The sequence below is a fragment of the Mastigoproctus giganteus genome, chromosome 1 (assembly GCF_048544385.1).
Source record: "Mastigoproctus giganteus isolate SK-2022 chromosome 1, ASM4854438v1, whole genome shotgun sequence".
Taxonomy (NCBI): domain Eukaryota; kingdom Metazoa; phylum Arthropoda; class Arachnida; order Uropygi; family Thelyphonidae; genus Mastigoproctus; species Mastigoproctus giganteus.
The window spans coordinates 145,929,452-145,949,593 of NC_143575.1; the positions used below are offsets into that span (position 1 = coordinate 145,929,452).

Here is a 20,142-nt window from a genome sequence, read left to right on the forward strand (position 1 = left end):
ACCTCCACCCACAAATGTCAGTGAACAGAAATGTCAACTAGTTGGTATGTACATATTACAGTACGTATTAATTATTCCGATTATCATGTATATTCTTCCGATTTTCACATATTTAATTTTTTTAATTGGTAAGGTAATAAAAGGGTAAATTTGTGCTTAATATATCTTTATTTTTATAGCCTGTGGATAATATTCCTCCTATTTCACTAATTAGAATCGCTGTTTAATAGAATTAAAATTCAATTCACAAATGTGATCACAATGACTGGTGCTTACTACACATCGTATAGTGAATGGTACTTTACTATGGTGAGTCCATTGTAACATGATTTGATTGTACAGTAAACCAATTGTAAAGCGGGAGTCCATTGTATTTTGAACTATTTACGTGAAACTTTGGATAATTGGGGCAGCCGCTTAATCGGGCCAAAATGCACTAGTCCCGATGTGTCCCAAATAACCGGAATCAACTGTATATGCAAATCACAGATCTTTGCAATAGCAATTTTTATAAATTCATAAAGATTGTCTACCTACATATAATGGGGGCATACTTATATTAATAATCAGAAGCAATATAACATAACATTACAACGTTTTTAACAAAGCACAACTTAATATATTAATTTTTGATATTGTTGTACTAAATTATTTACATTCAAAAACTGGAACCACACCCTACCCACGAATTTCATCAAATCATATTTTGAGGACTTGCAACTGCATCAAACTTCTGAACACTTTACCTGTGGGTACCTGACCCAATGCAGGACTATCCCCAATGCTTATTTTATACCTTTCTTACTCTTTGCATTCTATCATAGTTTTGGAAATAATGGGAGCAGAGCAAATGTCTTTGGAATTGCAACTGCTGCTGCTTGGACAACACTTTCTGTATAAGTACTTAACTGCATCAATGATTGTCTTTAACTGTGGTGGTGTAAAATGTTGCCAGATTTTTGAAGGCGTTCCAGATCAATCTTCTACACTAAATCCTTATCAGATGACACATGCTCCTGTTCCACAGGGTTGTATCACTGAGGAGTGATTACTTCCACACAGATTTCTGTCAACCTCCCATGTACACACAGAGAGGAGATAAGGTACTGGACTCCACATTTAGATTGGCAAATGTTATTTGGATAGTGGATGGCAGCTACTTAATGAGATCATCAAGGTCTGCTTGGGGATGTCATTACGAGGTGGTAAACAGATAGAACAAAACTGTGAGAGAAACCATATCACGAGATGAATTGCTACTGCCTCTATGCTAGTGGTAAGTGGAGTAAGTTGAAAGGGAGTATGGTTACTCATAAAGATGGCAACTCCTCCATGGCTAGGTCCATCTGCATAAGTATAAGAATGTTGGCTCATAATTAAGGGTGACACTCAAGTGGACCCAATTTCGGCGAAGTCCGGACGGTCTGTGACAGCCAAATCCTCTGCTTGCACCTTCACGATGGTGGGACTGTTAGTAATCCTGGGTATAACCTCCATGCTCAAGTACATGGTGGGTGACCACCCAGGTGTGAACCAACGTAAGCAGGGTTCAAGGTGTGGCGCCCACACCACATGGAGGAATGCCACCCCTCTATGTTAGCAGGCAGTACTAGGTGGTAGATAACTCTCATCAACCGGTGCAATACCACCACTTTGCTTATTGGAGACTTGAAGGGGTGGAACCCATGTTTAGTCTCTAGAGCTAAGTTCCGGTCACTGGCCTGCCTTATGGAAACTACTAGAGGTTGAACATGTACCTCGAAAAGTCATCACACTCCTCCAAACTGCATACAACGGTTTAACCAGCCAGGTGCGCATCCAGAACGATTTATCTGAGGAATTTACCATCCAAACTGGAGTCCGCCAAGGGGATGTAGCCTCCCCGTTGCTTTTCAACATCGTGGTCGACGCCATTATGAGGCAAGCATTCAGAAACAGACAGGGCATACAATATGACAAGGATCACTATGTGACTGACCTGATGTTTGCTGATGATAGTGCTATCCTTGCCGGTAACGACGCTGAAGCCACGGACATCCTCTACGACATTGCCCGCATTGCCCGGCCATACGGTTTGAAGATCAATGCTGGTAAGACAAAGGCCCTGACAACAGATGGGTCGCAAGCCACCATCTATCTCGAAGGCGTCCAGATCGAGCAAGTGCAGGACTTTAAATACCTTGGGTCGCTGGTCCAGGAGAAGAAAGTTGCATCCACCATGGAAATCCACAGCAGAATTGGACAGGCGGCCACTGCGTTCACCTCGCTCAAATGGTGTCTGTGGAAGAGGACCAACATTTCCACAAAGACTAAAATCCGACTCTTCCGGACTTTGATCCTGCCCATTCTTTACGGATCGGAAACATGGACTTGTCTCAAGTTAGATTTGAACAAACTTGAGGCATTCCAAATGCGATGCCTGCGGCAGATCTTGGGCATCTCTCTTCGCGACCGCATCACTAATGATACCATCCGCGCCAGATGCCAACAGCAACCAACCATTGCCGACCAAATCCAGAAGCGAAGGCTCAGATGGTTTGGCCACGTATGTAGAATGGGCACGAACAGAATACCATCCACACTCCTTTGGAGACAACGACCCACCCAATGGAGCATCCAACGGACCGCGCCTAGGAAAACGTGGGCCAAGCAAGTGGAAGATGACTTGAAGAGCCGACGTCTCGACCTTAACCAGGCCAGGACTGAAGCCATGGATGGTAAGGTATGGAAGAACATCACAGAGCAAGTCCGAAACCCTGCGGCACCTACAGCAGCATACTGGTTGCGTGGCCAACCGCCTCCCCCAGCTGCCAGCTAAGGACCAAAGAAGAAGAAGAAGAAGAGCTAAGTTCCGGTCAACCCTTCCCTATCTCTTCCATCATGCAGTATGATTGATGACTTTTGAGGTTATGATGAACATCGTGGCAAGATCCAATATTCCTTACATTTTGAGGGTACAGCTCTAAAACGGTGTTCGCAGGCCAGCCGCTAGTTAGTACACCGGATCAAACCTGGTAACTCTTTAGGAGGCTTCCAGATCAGCTACTGTATAATCTTGCTACCTCTACTCTGCCAGATAGTGACTGGAGGGAGTCCGAGTATTGTGTATGCTGGGAGCATTGTCGAGGCCACATTATGTCAAGGATCTGGGCATATTCTTACCATGTGTACGACATGTGTACTTGTGCATTACGTCATACAACATGTCCCACCCACTTTTTTCTTACTATTGAATAAACCATGAATTGTCAAACAAATAGAGTAAGCTTATCTGCGAAAAGATCTGAACCTTCCAAGCACTTCCTAATTCATTCCACAAATATACGTGGTCTCAATTCTAATCTCAACGATATCCATTTTCACTTGCAGTCTGCCAAACCCAGTGTACTTTTTCTGACAGAATCTCAGTTATCGGTTGATTCAACTACCACTCATTTGAGATGCCCAGATTATTCGTTGTATGATTCCTTTCGCCTCAAAGATGGTACTTGTGCATATGTCTGTTTTGATATTCCCTGTCAGAGACTTGGCAATTTGGAATCTCCTCTCTTTGATCTTCTCTGGCTTAAAATCTTTCTACCTCATTGTGTTCTAATCACATAGCCAACATGCTTGATCTTTTTCTCACAAACAACCCTTCTAGGTACACGGTCAAAGTGAGAGGTCCTTTAGGCACTTCAGATCACAACTTGGTGATTGTCTCTTCTCCAATGGAGCCTTTATCTCATGGCTATTCCCAACCTCGTGTTGTTTGGCATTACAAGAATGCAAAATGGGATGACCTGCGAGATTTCTTCTCTTCTTTTCAGTTTGAACAGGCTAAGAGTAGAAAACTTGCTTCTTGCCCTAATGGTAGCCGATCATTCTGGTCTCTTGCTAAAGCTATTGGCCGCACTTTTGCCCATCTCTGCTCCCACCTCTGTCCAAACCAGATGGGTCTGTTGTCACTTTAGGCAAGGATAAAGCTGACCTGCTAGCATCTCATTTTTCTTCCAACTCATGTATTAATGATCTTGGTAAAACACCTCCCACAATTCCCAACACGCTCCATTCAATGCCTCCTGTGGTCGTCTGTCAAAGGGATTTCAGAAGGATTTTGGCGAATCTTAATGCTAAGAAAGCTCCAGGTCCCGATGGTATTTCTCCACTTGTTCTCAAAACCTGTGCTCCTGAACTTACTCCTATTCTTTGCCACCTTTTTTCACTTTCTTATTCCAAAGGTGTTTTTCCTTCTGCTTGGAAATTTGCTCATATCCAGCCCGTTCCTAAAAAGGATAACAAATCCCTCCCATCCAATTATCGTCCCATTGCAATTACTTCTACTCTTTCTAAAGTAATGGAGAAATCAATTAACCGCCAACTCTTAAACTACCTAGAAGCTTTCCGTCTGATCAACGATCGCCAGTATGGATTCCGTCAGTGTCAATCCACTGGTGATATTCTGGCTTATGTTACCCATTTATGGACTAATTCAATGGAAAGGTTCGGTGAAACACAAGTAGTTGCTCTTGATATCTCAAAGGCTTTCGATCGTGTTTGGCATAAAGGTCTTCTAAACAAGCTTCCATCTTATGGTTTGCCAACTGTTTTTAGTAATTGGTTATCCAGTTTTCTCTCTGATCGCTCACTGGGGGTGATGGTGGATGGCCCTCTGTCTTCTAACTTTTCCACTAATGCAGGTGTCCCCCCCCCCAAGGTTCAGTTCTCTCCCCACTCTTTTCCTCTTGTATATTAATGACCTTCTTCCATTGACTGGAAATCCTATCGATAGTTTTGCCGATGATAGCACACTGCATTCCACTTTCCATTTTGAGAAACCTTGTCCTGCTCAATCAGCTTTAACTTCTCGAAAATCTGCTACCAATTCCTTAAATGTCGATCTTCAGGTAATTCTCCAGTGGGGCAAAGACAATTTAGTTGATTTCAACCCTTCTAAACTCAGTCTTGTCTTATGTCTCGCAAAAAGGATTCTTCTGCTCCTATGCTTATCTTTAGTGACACTCCAATTTCTAGGCAAAATGATATATCTCTTTTGGGGATTAACCTGACTTCTAATCTCTCTTGGCACAAGCACATTACAAATATTGCTTCCTCTGCATCTAAAACACTTTGTTTTCTCTTTCGCTCTCGGTGTTACTTTTCTTCCAAACAGCTGCGCTCTGTATAAATTGCAAATCTGCCCTGCCGTGGAATATTGTTCCCACATCTGGGGTGGTGCTCCCAAAACCTCTCTCAGGCTTCTTGATTCCATTCAGAAGAGGGCAGTTAGGTTAATTAATGATTCATCTCTAACAGAGTCTCCACTCGTTGTCTCATAGATGTACTGTTTCTGCTGCATGCCTCTTCTACAGTTACTTCCATGGGCACTGTTCTTCTGAATTGGCTTCTATAATTCTCGCTCTCTCTTTCAAAACAGTCCGAACATGTGCCGCCACCAGCGAACATCCAGGTGATTTACTGTCCAACGTCAAACTCACAGAACCAACTTTTCATTTTCCTTGTTTATTCATTCAATTGCCGTTTTCTGGAACAACCTTCCTTCATATGTTTCATGAAAATTACAGTCTACAGAAGTTCAAGTCCAATGTCAACAAATATCTTCTTTTGTCTTCTCAACCTCCCACCCAAGCATGGTACTAAGTACTATAGGTTCTAATTCCTCTCGTGTTTGGGGTTTACATAAAAAAAAAAAAAAAAAAAAACAGGAAAGCCTTGATGTCATCATTATTTCCATGGAAACCACGGCAATCTCACTGTAGGAATTTGAACAGACATTACCTAGGTCTGCTGGATTGGAGGAGCCAATGGTTCGATTTTCTTCAACCTTGATTTTATCCTTTTTTGGAGGGGAAGTATGGATGTTGTCCAGTGTCCATATCTTCATTCCTCTGTAAATAGCTATAAGACTGTGGCTGTGACTTTGGTAGCCTCTTGACTCCTTCACCTCCATACCCATTTTTAATCCCCAACTGTTGGGCATGGGTCAGGTTTTTTAGTCTTCTCTGCATTATTTGGTTTTTTTTCAGAGGTTTAGCTGGAGATATTGATATGGGAGTGGAAACTGACTGAATAATCTCTGCTGATTTTTGGGAGCTAAGCAAGTAGCATGCAACGGAAGCAAAAGACTTTTGGTGGGATGGTCATTTCTGTTTGTCTCCAATGGAATGCTGCCCTCTGGCTTTCTGAGCATATGCAGGCTTATTGGTATTACCAGTTTCCTTGCCTCCTGATATATAATATTTAGTTCTGCTTCGTGTTGTTACATTTCCTTTTCTTGTTTCCACAGCTGTTATGCATTAGAGCATGCAAAGTGCTTACCCCGGCAATTGACATAAGTGGATTTGGTGGCTACATTATTCTTGTGCTCTTTTCAATTGCACAAAGCACAGGCAAGTACTTCATGAGAGGCCATCTGTGACTCCATATTTTTAACAGAAACATTGCAGAGAGTTTGGGATGGCCTTACTGTGCAATATAGATACTTGGCTATTATTAAGTTAGGAGACAATGGAGAGCTTAACCTAAGGATGAGGTTTCTGTTTTGTCTACAATCCCATCCCTACAGACAAAAATTCGTTTTGCTGCTATAACTCCGACTTTCATTAATTCAGAACAGATGTCCTCTGAAAACTCAAGGAGGTGCTGTCCCACTCTGAGATGATATCTCTCAATAAAATTAGGATTGTGTGATGTCATGACGATTGTTAAGAGATCTCTGAGATGAAGCTTCTTAAGTAATTTGCAGGAACCTGCTAACCCCTCTAAATCCTTCTGTATAAAAAGGGCAACATTTTCCAAATAAACTTTCTCAGGTGTGGAACAGATAGTCAAGACTCTTGGAATAAGTCTGATGCTACCTCAACTCAGGGTCTCTTTGCTGCACCAATATCATCTGTTTCACCATTTTGATCTTATGATAGCGATTCAGTTTTTTTTTTTTTTTTTTTTAGTAATTCAGTATCTGGACTGCCAACCCACCACAGAGTCTAAGTGATGACTCAGGCATCATACCTGTGTCTCTGCCAGCCCAAATTCTGTCCCTCAGCCCACAATGGCAGATAGGAGCATGGCACCAACACAGCTGATTCATGCAGGCAAGCCCACTAGCCAAATAATCCTGGGCAAGTCATCCCAGATCTCATGCCTTGCCAAAGCAGAGGCAAAGGGGTGTGTTGATGCTGGGTCCATAAACCACTAGGATCTCCTTTCACAGTTTTCACCGAGAGAACTTTCAGAATGCACAACATGTACACTACATTGCTATAATGTTAGCCGACAACTTAGGTTGTGCGGGTTGGATCCCAGCGATGCTAATCCGGAGGATCAGCTCAAACAGGGAATTAACTTTGTGCTGTTTATGGATTTTTCTCTTTGCAAATTTAATTATAATGATATACAGTTGATTCCGGTTAATTGGGACACATCGGGACTAGTGTATTCTGGCCCGATTAAACGGCTGCCCCAATTATCCGAAAAAAATTAAATGATAAGTTCCACGTAAAAAAAGTTAAGAATACAATGGACCCCCGCTTTACAATTGGTTCACTGTACAATCAAATCACGTTACGATAAAGTACCGTTCACTGTACGATGTGTAGTAAGCACCGGTCATTGTGATCACGTTTGTGAATTGAATTTTTAATTCTTTTAAACAGCGATTCTAATTAGCGAAAATAGGAAGAACATTATCCACAGCTATAAAAGTAAAGGTATATTAAGCACAAATTTACCCTTTGTTACCTTACCAGTTAAAAAATTAAATGATACGTGAAAATCGGAAGAATATACGTAATAATCGGAATAATTAATACGTACTGTAATATGTACATACTAACTAGTTGACATTTCTGTTCACTGACATTTGTGGGTAAGGATTAAAATTTAAAACAGTAAAATGATAAGGAATCAATGACAAAGAACACGGCATACACAAATTGCAAGTAACACGATACGCACAAGTGAGAACGGAGTAACAATTTTATGAAGCTTTAAAAATAGGAATGAAGAGAAGATTCTGAAATTTAATTTTTTTATATCATTGAAGATTCCATGGAAGTGTAAACACATTTCACCACAATAACCCACAGAATTCCAGCTGTCGGTATTATTGCAAATTCAATAAGATTGAGTTTACTATTCGTTTATGATAAATTGCACTAACAGAAAAGCCCAATAAACAGGTGACGGCTAATTGCTTTTATTGTTTTATGGTTGTGACCTCCACAAATCTGACTGAACCACGTGGTATGGACAGAGAAAATCGTAGGGTAATCTCCAGTGCTGCGGTCTCCTGTCCCGATTAAACGGCATGTTGTCCCAATTAAGCGAAGGCTATTTTCTCGATTGGTTCTGTTTTTTAAGATTTGTCCCAAATAAACGGCTGCCCCGATTAACTGGTGGCCCAAATAACCGGAATCCACTGTATATATATACATACAGGCAACCCCCCCCCCGTATAACACGGTACTTCTACATGGTTTCACTCTAACACGATTGATAAATTGCAGCAATCCTCGCACAACACGGTTTCACTCTAACGTGGTTAGAGAATTTTGGCAATCCTCGCACAACAGGGTATTTTTGAGCTTTTGTGTGGGGAAAACCATATTGGATGCAATTTTTCAACATTTCCACTCTTTTGGAATCCCTGCTGTTGACTCACTAGTCAAAAAGAAATATTGAGAAATCCCAGTATTTTATTTTGTTGGAAAATTGCCGTGTTATGTTCTGTGCTATTGAACTTGTGGAAAAATCTAGATTTCAAAGTTTTATTACTATTGGATAGCACACCAGGCCATCCAAAAGGTGTAAGTCATTCAAACATTGAGTTTTTGTTCCTAGCACCACAGTTGTACAACTTCTTTCATTCAACCATTAGATCAAAGCATTAAATCCACCTTTAAAACTCATTCCACCAGAAAATCGGATTTTGGAAAAAACCGATTTCGAATCTATTGAAGTAATGGAGGCATGGAAACATTTCTCAATTGTGGACTGTATTAGAATCATAGCTTTTTCGCTGAAAGAAGTTAAACTGTCAATGTTAAATGCACGTGGAAAAATTTATGGCCAGAGTCAGTTCATTCAGGAAATATGGTCACACCAGCAGAAAAAGGAATCAGTGCGATAGTAGAGCTTGCCACGTCAGTAGGAGTAGGAGGGGAAGGTTTCGATATGACTACTGAAGTGGGTAGCACTAGATGTAAAAGACCTGAGTTCAAATCCCGTCGATGATGATGGGAGGAATTTTCACGGGTCTTTTTCGCAATGTGGCTGAGTTAGTAGGGCTCAGGCGAGGGTAGCATGGTTTTTTTCTTCCGGAATATCGGGGTTTTCATCCAGCATAACAGAAAATCAACCTCAGGACACATGAAATTTATAGACAATATACACAGAGTAACATGGCCTTAGTCGCCTATGCTCCTAAAAAAATTGAAAAAAAGATAGGATTACTGAAGACGTTCAAGAAGTCGCCTCATTATCAGCGGTGCATCGCGTGAACAAGCTGAGTGTCATAGGCAGTGCAATATCTGCATATATTTTTGCATCTTGATTGATTAATCCTGTGTGTACAATGGAAAAAAGTGTTCCATCAATAAGAGGCAAAAGAAAATTGGTAGATGATGACAACCACATTTACGTGTTTTCAAAGAGAACTGTAGATGAACAACATGGAATCTGGGTTTGTGAAAAAGTTCCACCTGCAAAGGGCGTGTTTGGACAGAGGATTTGGAAGGCCCAGTTGTGAAAGTCGTAACTAAACATAACCATGCAGCTCAAGCTGCAAGGTTGGAAGCATTGCAATTGATTGGTCAAATACGGCAACATGCAACAACCACGAACGAACGGCCACAGCAAAATTGTTGCATCAGTAATTGCAGAGGCTCATGCCAATGTCACAGCATTACTTCCTAAAAAAGGATTCACTTAAATGAACCATTCGTCATGTTCGATGCAACAATGGTACTCCTGCTTTACCGAGCAATCTCTAGGACCTAGTAATTCCACAAAATTAACAAGAAATTATTATCGACGACAATGTACAACAGTTTTTGATGTACGATTCTCAGGACAAACTGCTCCTGGGTCGCATGCTTATTTTTTTCACTAGTAACAATTTTCAGTTATTGGCGCGTGGCCAGGAGTTGTTTTGTGATGGAACTTTTAGCACAGTATCCACGCATTTCCAGCAGCTTTATACAATTCATGTGGCTCAATTCAATGCAGTTATTCCAGTGGTCTATGCGCTTCTGCCAAACAAAACTCATGCCACATTTTGCTCGTTGGATCCGAATGATTCCGGCACTGGCATTTATTCCTCCTGCTAACATTATTCATGCATTTGAAGATTTAGTTGAAGCTGATGACTTCCTCATTGAAGCTATGGTGATTGCAAACTACTTTGAAGACACATATATTGGAAGACAACGGAGAGGCCAGCAATTACCCAATTTTTGCCATCGAATTGTGGAATGTTTACACACGAACAGTGAATGATCAGCAACGTACCAACAATGGCATGGAGGGGTGGCACAGGGGATGTCAGGAAACTTGTGCTACTTTATTCCCAAATATTTACAGATTCATTGATTCTTTAAAGAAACACTGCACAATTTTGAAATTACACAACTAATTTCCGGTAATTCAGGCAATCAAAGAAACAAGAAGTATGCTGCAATTTCTGCTAGAATTAAAAGAATAGGCCAAGATTTTCAAAATCGTAATGTGATTGATTACCTTAGAGGCATTGCATACAACTTCGAGTTTAAACAATAATAATGTGCATTTATTCTATTAAAACAAAATAAATTAGAATTATTAAAAAATTAGGTGTATTATTTACATTTTTGTAGCCTACTCATTATCTACAGGGGGCGAAATGTGAGGGGCCACTTTTCCGGATCCTTCTGATTCTCCCCTTTCTTCCAGTGTTTACATAAGTAAAGAAGTCTTTACTGTTTTTCTTTGCTAAACACTTCTCATAACCTACTTCACCAGGTTTACCTATTCCCCTTTGTGACTTGATTGCAGATTAGTTTGTATCTACTGCAGGCTTCTGTATCAACTGATAATTTATATGCATCCCATGCATTTTTCTTCTCTGCTACAAGTCTCATTAGTTCACATCTGACATACATTTATCTAAGCCTTGAACGGTATTTCTCAGTGGTATGAAAAGCCTAATAGCTTCTATGATTATATCCCTGAATGCTGCTTCCCACTTAGAATTTCCTGTTGATAACATCATCAGTTTGTCTCGCTGCATAGAATTTAAAAACTATCTGAACCCATTGTAGTCACCTTTATGATGAAAGTAAAAGCCCTTTCCTTTACCTTTGATGGTTGTTATATCTTTAAGAAAATCCCACATCAATATACTGTGATCACTGCCACCTTCTGGTTCTTTTATCTGCAGATTCTTAATACACGAAGACTCTGCTGATAATCAGAGCAAGAGTATTGTAGTCTCTCTCTCTCTCTCTCTCTCTCTCTCTCTCTCTCTCTCTCTCTCTCTCTCTCTCTCTCTCTTTCTTTCTTTTTGCCTTCTAACATGCTTCTGTAGAAAACAGTTATCAATAAATCTACAGAGGCCTTACTATTGTGTGTAAAACTAACTTACAAGTTCCAGTCAATATGTGGAAAGTTAAAATTCTCCATTATAAGACAATCTGATTTACTGGCCCACTATGTCTCTGTATAGTTGTTCATTATACTCATCGCAGTCAGGCCTGCTTATAACACACTCCTACTCTCATTTTTGTTTTCCCAGTGCTTGTGTCAACCCAAACTGCATCAAAATTGCACTCACCATGTCAACTAGATACACTGCCTTAGATTTACTATGCTTCTTAACTAAGAGCATGTTCCTCATCCCTCTCCTATGCTGCCTGTCCTTTTTGTACACACTGCACTCCTCACATTCAAATTCTGCATCTGTTTATGTCTGAGTGACACCATGTCTCCACTATCCCTACAATGTCCATGTGTGAGATGGCTTAATACTTCAAATTCATCAAATTTATTTACTGTGCTCCTAACCATTAGTGTATATGCAAGTATACATACACCTGTTCTCTCATAGTTACTCAAACAAACCCATGTATTTGCTTGTTTCATGCACACCCTCAGCAGGCCTTGAAATATAGGATGACATGTTTTCCTCTCATAATTCAGCAACTCAAGAAATTGTGTTACTGAATCTGAATAACATAGAAAAGAAAAGTCCCCCCACCTCTCCACCACCACAAAATGAATTCATTTCGATTTATGGAAAATTCAAGCTATGGACTCTAAACTCATATAAGATGAAAATCCATAACTGTAATGCTTTCTACTCCTTTTAAAAGCTATAGCATTTAAAAGTAATTTTGTATTTATTCCCTTTATTTTTATTTAATATTTTCCTTTTTCACCAATTGCAATTTCTCTTTGCCTGATTGAGCCTTTTTCAAATGCTTTTATCAGTTTTATTCATTACAGAATTTTTGTTAAAATGCTTCTTAATTTATGTTCTAATTACCTGATTCATAAACTTGGTTCATAATTACAGGAAAGGTATTGTATATAATCAACTTTATTAGTCATGGACTTACAAGCACTAGTTTCAGGGTACACATATAACTATTCAATTTCTATTTTAAACATTAACTGGGAGGGCCTAAATCTAATATAAACCTTTTTTTGAATTATACTAAACATTTATATATATATAATTTTTTATAGAAGAATGAAGAGTATTTCACAAAATTTAACTCATGATAGTATATTTAAATATAAATATTGTGCAATATGTATTTAAATATAAAAATGCTGTTTTACTTGAAAAGTTTGTAATAAAAAGTGAAATTTATAAAACTGAGCTTTTATTTAATTTTGCACTCTACTAAATACAGGAACTCCCTGACTTAACGGAAATTCGACTTTACATAATTTTGTACCACCAGGTGCAAAATTAAAAAAATCGTGGAAACATATTTTGCATCCCGTAGGAATAAATGGAGGTATAGTGAAAGTATCGTAATGTGAACCCAATAAAACATTGTTTTTTTTTTTTGGAATTCGTTCCAAGACCTCAGAAGTTGAAATTTTCGCTATATAACTAAGCTATTTATTTCTCTAAAAGGTCATGTTTTTAATAGAAATTGCACTACATTTCATTGTTATCATATGTTCCCCTTATAAAAATCAATTTTGACTGCCTTTGTGATATTTCTCTAAAGCATGTTTCTGGAGGTCACAACCAAGAAATAAAACAATAAAAACAATTTGCACTTTCCGGTTTATTGGGCTTTTCTGTTAGTGCATCTAATTATAAATGGGTAGTAAACTCGATCTTATTTCATTTGCGATAATACCGATATCTGCAATTGTGTGGGTTTTTACGTTATTATGGTGAAATGTGTTACCTTTTACTGAAATCTTCAACCATATAAAAAACAAATTTTCAGACACTTCTCTTCACTCCTATTTACATATTACAATGATGAAGGGAAAGCGACCAACGAAAAGTGCAAGTGGGGGTAGTGCCAGGAAACAAAACAAAATTGATTTAGAAACGAAGACGAAAATGATGATTAAGAAGTACGAAGCAGGACAAAGTTTGTCATCTATTGCAAGGGAATTAGGTCTCGCAGCTTCAACAGTGAATACTATTTTAAAGATGAGTGCACGTATAAAAGAACATGTCAAAGGATCAATGCACTTAAGATCAACAGTGATCACAAAACAGCATTCAGGTGCTATATCGAAGATGGAACAGCTGTTCATAATATGAATGGAAAATCAGATTCAAAAAGCAAGTGCTCCCGACTTCACTCATCCAACCTATGGATCAGGGTGTTATTTCAAATTTAAAAGCATACTATTTATGCACAACATTTGCTCAGGCATTGTCTGTAGTAGACAATGAGAAAAATTTTACGTTAAGAGACTTTTGGAAATCTTACAATATTTACCACGCCATCTTAAACATTAATAAGGCCTGGGAAGAAATTACTAAAAGTTATTTTAATGGGGCATAGAAGAAAATATGCCCACAGCACATAAAAGGCTTCGAAGCATTTGAAAAAGATGAATCATATGAAGGGGTTACAGATAAGATTGCAGAGCTACGTCAGTTGGAGGTTGATGCCAAAGACGTGGAGGAGTTAATAGAGGAAGAAGAGAAGGAATTATCTAAGGAAGAACTTATTGACTTGCAGACAGCGACAGTGAAAGAAAAAAATGCTGACAAAGCTCAAGATGAACTAAATAAGAAGACGAGATGCTTCATCACCAGAGAGATGGCAATGGTAGTTCATGAAATGATTTTTAAAAGTTAACGGAGGGGTAAATATTATGCTTGCTTGCTACAAAGAAATCTACGATGAAAATAAAAAAAAGCCACTGTCCAGTCATCCATTAATATGTTCTTTCATAAGGTCAAGAGGCTGACCCCTTACAAATCTGCACAGCCTTCAACCTCTGCAGTGGCGTACTTATCAGCTGAAGATGTCGATTCTGGCAACGATGCTCGAGAGGTAAAACTTACTGATGTTATGCCTGTCTCCTCTCTTTTTTTGTAATTTTATAAATTTGAAATTTTTTAAATTGCACACTTTTCTAATTTTTCCTGCACAAGAGATAAAAAAATTAATAAATACAATAAATAATTCTATTTACACATTCGTCAAACATTTATTTTTTGATTCAATCAATTCAGTGAGCACAGTTGCAATTGCTGCACAAGCATGGGGAAATTCTGACTTATGTAGTGTTCAGTGGAATGCAAGCCTTACGTAAGTCGGGGAGTTCCTGTAAATGTTAATGTTACTCCTTGCAAGGGTGAGATGTACCATACAATTTGGGAAATGTTGAATTACTCAATTTTTGTTATACCCCATCCCGTTCCTCTGCTGTAATAGAAATGATTAGAAGACTATATATCTATTTTGGGTTCAAAATTATAGCAAAAAATAAAAATTAAACCATTTAAAAATAAACTTACGTAGTTATTGTACTTAATATATTGCAGTCCAATTTTACACCATCAGCTACAAGACAAGCATCTCCAAAAGGTCCACCTCCAGCTAGCAGTCTTTCTAGAATTGCTTTAGCAGCAGCGTGTTTTGCTTTTTTTTTGCTTTGACCTGTTGCTTTAGCAGTAACATCCGCAACCTGGACTAGGTACATAAACGTTGGAGCATGTACAGCACCTTCCACAGAAAGAAGTTTATAGTCAGGTGTAAGTCCATGTTGAGCACATATTTCTTGTAAAAGACTAATAGGAGTCTTCTGTGCCAAATAATTCATTTCTGTATTAAAAAAAAAAAAATTAATATTACTCACATATATGTATAAAATTAACTAGTGTAAGCATAACATATTTCAAAAAAGTAAACACCATCTAGGTTTCATATTTATACAGGGTGTTACAAAAATGGTCAATAATTTAAAGGTGAACTGTACAGACTACAATATGCAAAAAAAGCCCAGTAAACATGGGTCCTTAAGTGAATCGTTTTTGAGATATTGCACATTTCTAGTTGGGATCCACCACTGATTTGTTTGTTTAGGTTAGGTTATACTTGTTCTCTCCCTTTCCCCTCTCTCAATGCTCTGAGAAGCAGCAGGCATACTAGTACTTGTCAAAGGATAGTCAACATGAAAAGAGGTTACAGCAACAAAGAGTACGAGGACATGCACTTCATGTATGGTAAAGCCAACGGTAGTGCACTCGAGGTTGCACATTTGTACTGTACTCCTACCATATCCAATGCATACAAGGTCTCAACAATACAGACTACCCTCCCAGAGTGAACTTCTGCCAGTGGATGCAACAATAGTGTGTCCTGAACCCCCAATTTTTAAACAACATTTTGTTCACTGACAAAGCTGGGTTTACTCGTGATGGTATTTTTAATTTTCATAACTGTCACGTTTGGTCCGACGAAAATCCTAATGCAATTCACGAGTCACAACATCGGCAACGTTTCTCGTTGAATGTTTTTTTTTTTTTTTTTGGTAGTTGTTGGCGCATAGGCTTCTGTGCCCATAATGCACCTCCCAAGGTTTTTGCAGTACTTTGATCCAAGCCCGAGGCGGGAATCGAACCCGCGACCTTTGGGTTGCCAGGCAAGGCACTTTACCCACCCAGCTAGCCTGGTCGGCTTCGTTGAATGTCTGGGCAGGCCCACCAGGAGACCTTCTAATTGGACCACACTTTCTGCCAAATAGGCTAACAGGAAGAACATTCAGTTCATGCAGAATGTTCTTCCAGACCTCCTTGATGATGATAATATTCCACTTCAGCAACACCAGAACATGTGGTTTATGCATGATGGTGCACCGGCACATTTTGCTCGAGATATGACTCGGTATCTAACTAGAAGGTATGGTCAACAGTGGATAGGTAGAGGTGGGCCTGTAATGTGGCCTTCCAGATCACCAGACTTAAATCCTATGGAATTTTGTATCTAGGGTCATGTAAAAAGCTTGGTGTACACTTCTGACATTAACACAGTTGAGGAATTGCAGCATTGGGTTGAAGGAGCCTTACAGCAAATCAGAAATGACCCAAGAATGCCTGAGAGGATTCACAACTCAATGCAGAGAAGACTACAAAGCTGCATACGGAAGCAAGGTGCATTTTGAGCACCTTTTGTAACATCTGTAAAATCCTGTGGTGTTGAAACCAAAAATTAAAAATGTATTATCTTACGTTTAATAAAATCATCCTTAGCAAAGGATTCGCAGCTTTTTGCTAAACTAGTGCTCCCATAGTCAGTGGCGGATCTTAACAGAAAATGTGCATTATCTTGAAAACGGTTCATTTGCGGCCCGATGTTCACTGGGACTTTTTTGCTTATTTTAAGTTTATACTTTACCTTTAAATTATTGACTATCATTTTTGAAACACACTCTGTATAATTACATATTTTATTTCACCTATTTGCGACATTCAAATACATTACTATTTAAAAATTTATAGTTAAGTTGTAAATTTTTTAATAAAAAAATCTGGTAAACAAATATCAAAAATTTGATCCGGAGTGATGTTTTAAACTTTTTTTATTACTATGTGTATGGATTAAAAATTTTTTTTTTTTTTTTTTGGTGAAGACCAAATGTGTAATTTTTGAGAAAATTTTAAAAATTTCCCTCCTTTATTTCTCAAACAGTTCACTAAAATCATATACTGCATATACTTAAAACCTTGTTAATATGAATTTCAGATTAACAAGGCCTAAGTTATATGACCTAAGTTCTCTCACTTTGTAAAAATAATAAGGTTTATGAAAGGAACATTTCAAAAAAATTGCTTGTCAAAATTAAGCTGATTTTGACATATTCATTCTGTTTCATAATTTTATTTTAATTTTCTATTTTACAAATGTTTTTACATAAAATTAATATAGTCATGAATATAAAGAGGGGGAAAAATTAATTCCAAAAGCATGAAAATTGGTTAAATTCTCAATTAATAAGGACTACTAAAAGAAAATTTTAAAGATAATTGTTAATTAGTACAGTCAAGGTTCTCTATAATAAACATTATGGATTCATAAGAAATGTAGGATTTAACAAGCAGCAAAAGATACTTGCATAATTTGAATTATGCAAGTATCTTTTGCTACTTGTTATGCAAGTATGCAGAAAATAAAGATTAGTTTAGAAATGAAATGAATAAATCATATGAGTACTCTTTTTCATGGATTAATACACTGGTTAACTTATATGTGTCAACATTAAATTAAACTCAAGAAATGTATCTTCAAAAAACCTCACAAAATCCCTTTTCTCAACACCTTTTTGTTTTATTACAATTCTTAATAACAGCACAGATCTGATCAAAGGATACTAGCACCTCATTGCTAACATCACTGCAAGCCAGTACATATTCAATTACATTCAATGCATTCTGCACATGAAATTTGTTAGCTAATGTGCTTTTTCATCATCATCTTGTATAATTTCTTAATTATTTATAATCTTCAATACTGTCAACATACTGAGTGTTTAGCAGATCATCTTCTTACAAAGTAGCTTGATAGCAACAGTCATTCACATGAGTATAGTCTCGAAATTCTTCCGAGGTTTACACGTCCCTTCAATTCCTCCCATTCATTCACTTGGTGGTCAGATTCATCCTTTAAGCAATTTGTTATGAAATGACATCCCAATCAATCATTATGTTTCGAAGGGCATCTAACACATTTTTGGGGGCAATATCATTTTACCTTCAAAGTGGCGATCATACAATATAAGAGGTAGAGATCTGTAGGCTTTCTTCAAATCATGAATATCCTGATCCAGTGGCTGCAGGAAACTTATGGTATTTGGAGGCAGAAAGAGCAATCTAATATTTGGCAACTTTAGTGCCCCAACAGAATTTGTAGCACAATGATGCAGCATCATCAGAATTTTCTCTTTCTGTATGTACACTTTTCTATCCAATTTTTGAATCTATGATTGAAAACATTTAGCAGTAAGCCAAGTAGTTTTCTTTGATTCATACATACAGTGAAGTGGTCACTTCTTTCAAATATACTGGCCGAGAAGACTTGCTGATGATCAGGGTACAAAGCTTCATATTGCAACCTGTATTAATACACTCATCACAGTTTGCTCAATTCCTCCCCCCAACAGGTTTTACTACAAACAGCAAGTGGAGACTAAATTGTGAAACACTTCTGTCTCGACATACATCTTAAATATTCTTTTATATTTTGAAAACACATGTTGAAAATGTCTTGTTTCATATTCACCAATAACTGGTTGCAGAGAATCCAACCATTCTACAGTTTTCCCCTTGTCAACTGTCCAGATTTTGCATATCAGAGAAACCTAAGTTGTTTCACTCTTTAAAGGGCTGGCAGCGAATCACTGCGATGTTTAAAATCATAAACACCAAGGCTCAGTGCAAAACCATCAGTTTTTTTTTTTTTTTTGCAGTGGGTGGCCCTGATATTAGTAAATTCAATACAGTGGAATCTCCATATTCGTCATTAATCCATTCCTAAGGGACGGACGAATATAGAACAAATTTTTTCCATAGGAATTAACTAAAATTGGAATAATCCATTCCCAGCCCCAAATCTGATACACAAATAAATAAAAATTGAACCAGAACTTTACCTTTACTGAGGAGCGATGATGGCAGAAGCTGAAGAGGAGGAAAGGATTATTGTCACCTTCCATTAAAATATCAGGTAACTCCAATTCTTGTGATCAATGTCTTTTTTGTCCCTCTCCCGACGATTCACTAGCACTCGATTTAGCGAAAAACTTGTCCAATGTTGTCTGTTTTTTAAAATTTTCCGAAAGTAGCCAATCACATTATCAATGAATGAATTTATATTTTGATTAACTATGGCAATGTTTGGGTGCCACTTCTCGACTATACTCTGCGTTTTGGCCCAACTGGACAGCATTTCCTTAATGTCAGCAGTTGGGATGCTGCCTTTACTTTACCCTTCCTCCTCTGATGAAATTTCCTCCACAGCTTCAGCTTCCTGTTCTTTATGAAGGTCCAACAGTTCTTCTGTGGCAAGCTCCCTTCCATGATCCTCCACCAATTCTTCTACATCCTCACTATCAACCTCCAATCCTATGGACCTGACCAGAGAGAGAATTTCATCAACAACAGGCTCTGACCCAAAACCTTCAAAGTCTCTTTCTGACACACACTCTGGCCACAATTTCCTCCAGGCTGAGTTCATCCTGCCTCCATGTCTTATCAGTTATCCTCAAACAATGGAGGATATTGAAGTGATTTTTCAAAAATACAATAGTTCTGTCTCTGACGTCATTTCAAAACACCTTTGAAACAGGGCTTTTGTATTAAGTTTTTTAAAACAGGCAATGACCTGCTGATCCGTGGGTTGGATTAGAGGTGTTGTGTCTGATGGTAGATATTTAATTCGAATAAAGCTGTATTCCCCTGCCAAATCATCTTCCAAGCCAGGGGACGAGCAGGAGCATTGTCCAAAACCAAGAAGGCCTTTACAGGTACGTGACGAATATTGGATTTGATGAATATAGGGGCTGACGAACATAGAGGTTCCACTGTACATTCCAACAGCCTTTCTACAAGATCTTTGTTTTGCACCATGTACATTTCTTCTTCATTTTAGTGCCATTCCATCTTCAGAACATTCTTCC

The 20,142-nt window shown here is 38.3% G+C and overlaps 1 protein-coding gene across 1 annotated transcript in view; it reads right to left on the reverse strand.

Annotated features, from left to right (window-relative positions):
- Positions 1-20,142, reverse strand: part of LOC150091179 (protein Loquacious-like) — a 333,917-nt gene that overhangs the window by 206,358 nt on the left and 107,417 nt on the right. Inside the window, exon 4 of the mRNA XM_090382502.1 lies at positions 14,987-15,293. Within this exon, the coding sequence (XP_090238628.1) occupies positions 14,987-15,293 (307 nt within the window). The remainder of the gene's footprint in view (positions 1-14,986; positions 15,294-20,142) is intronic.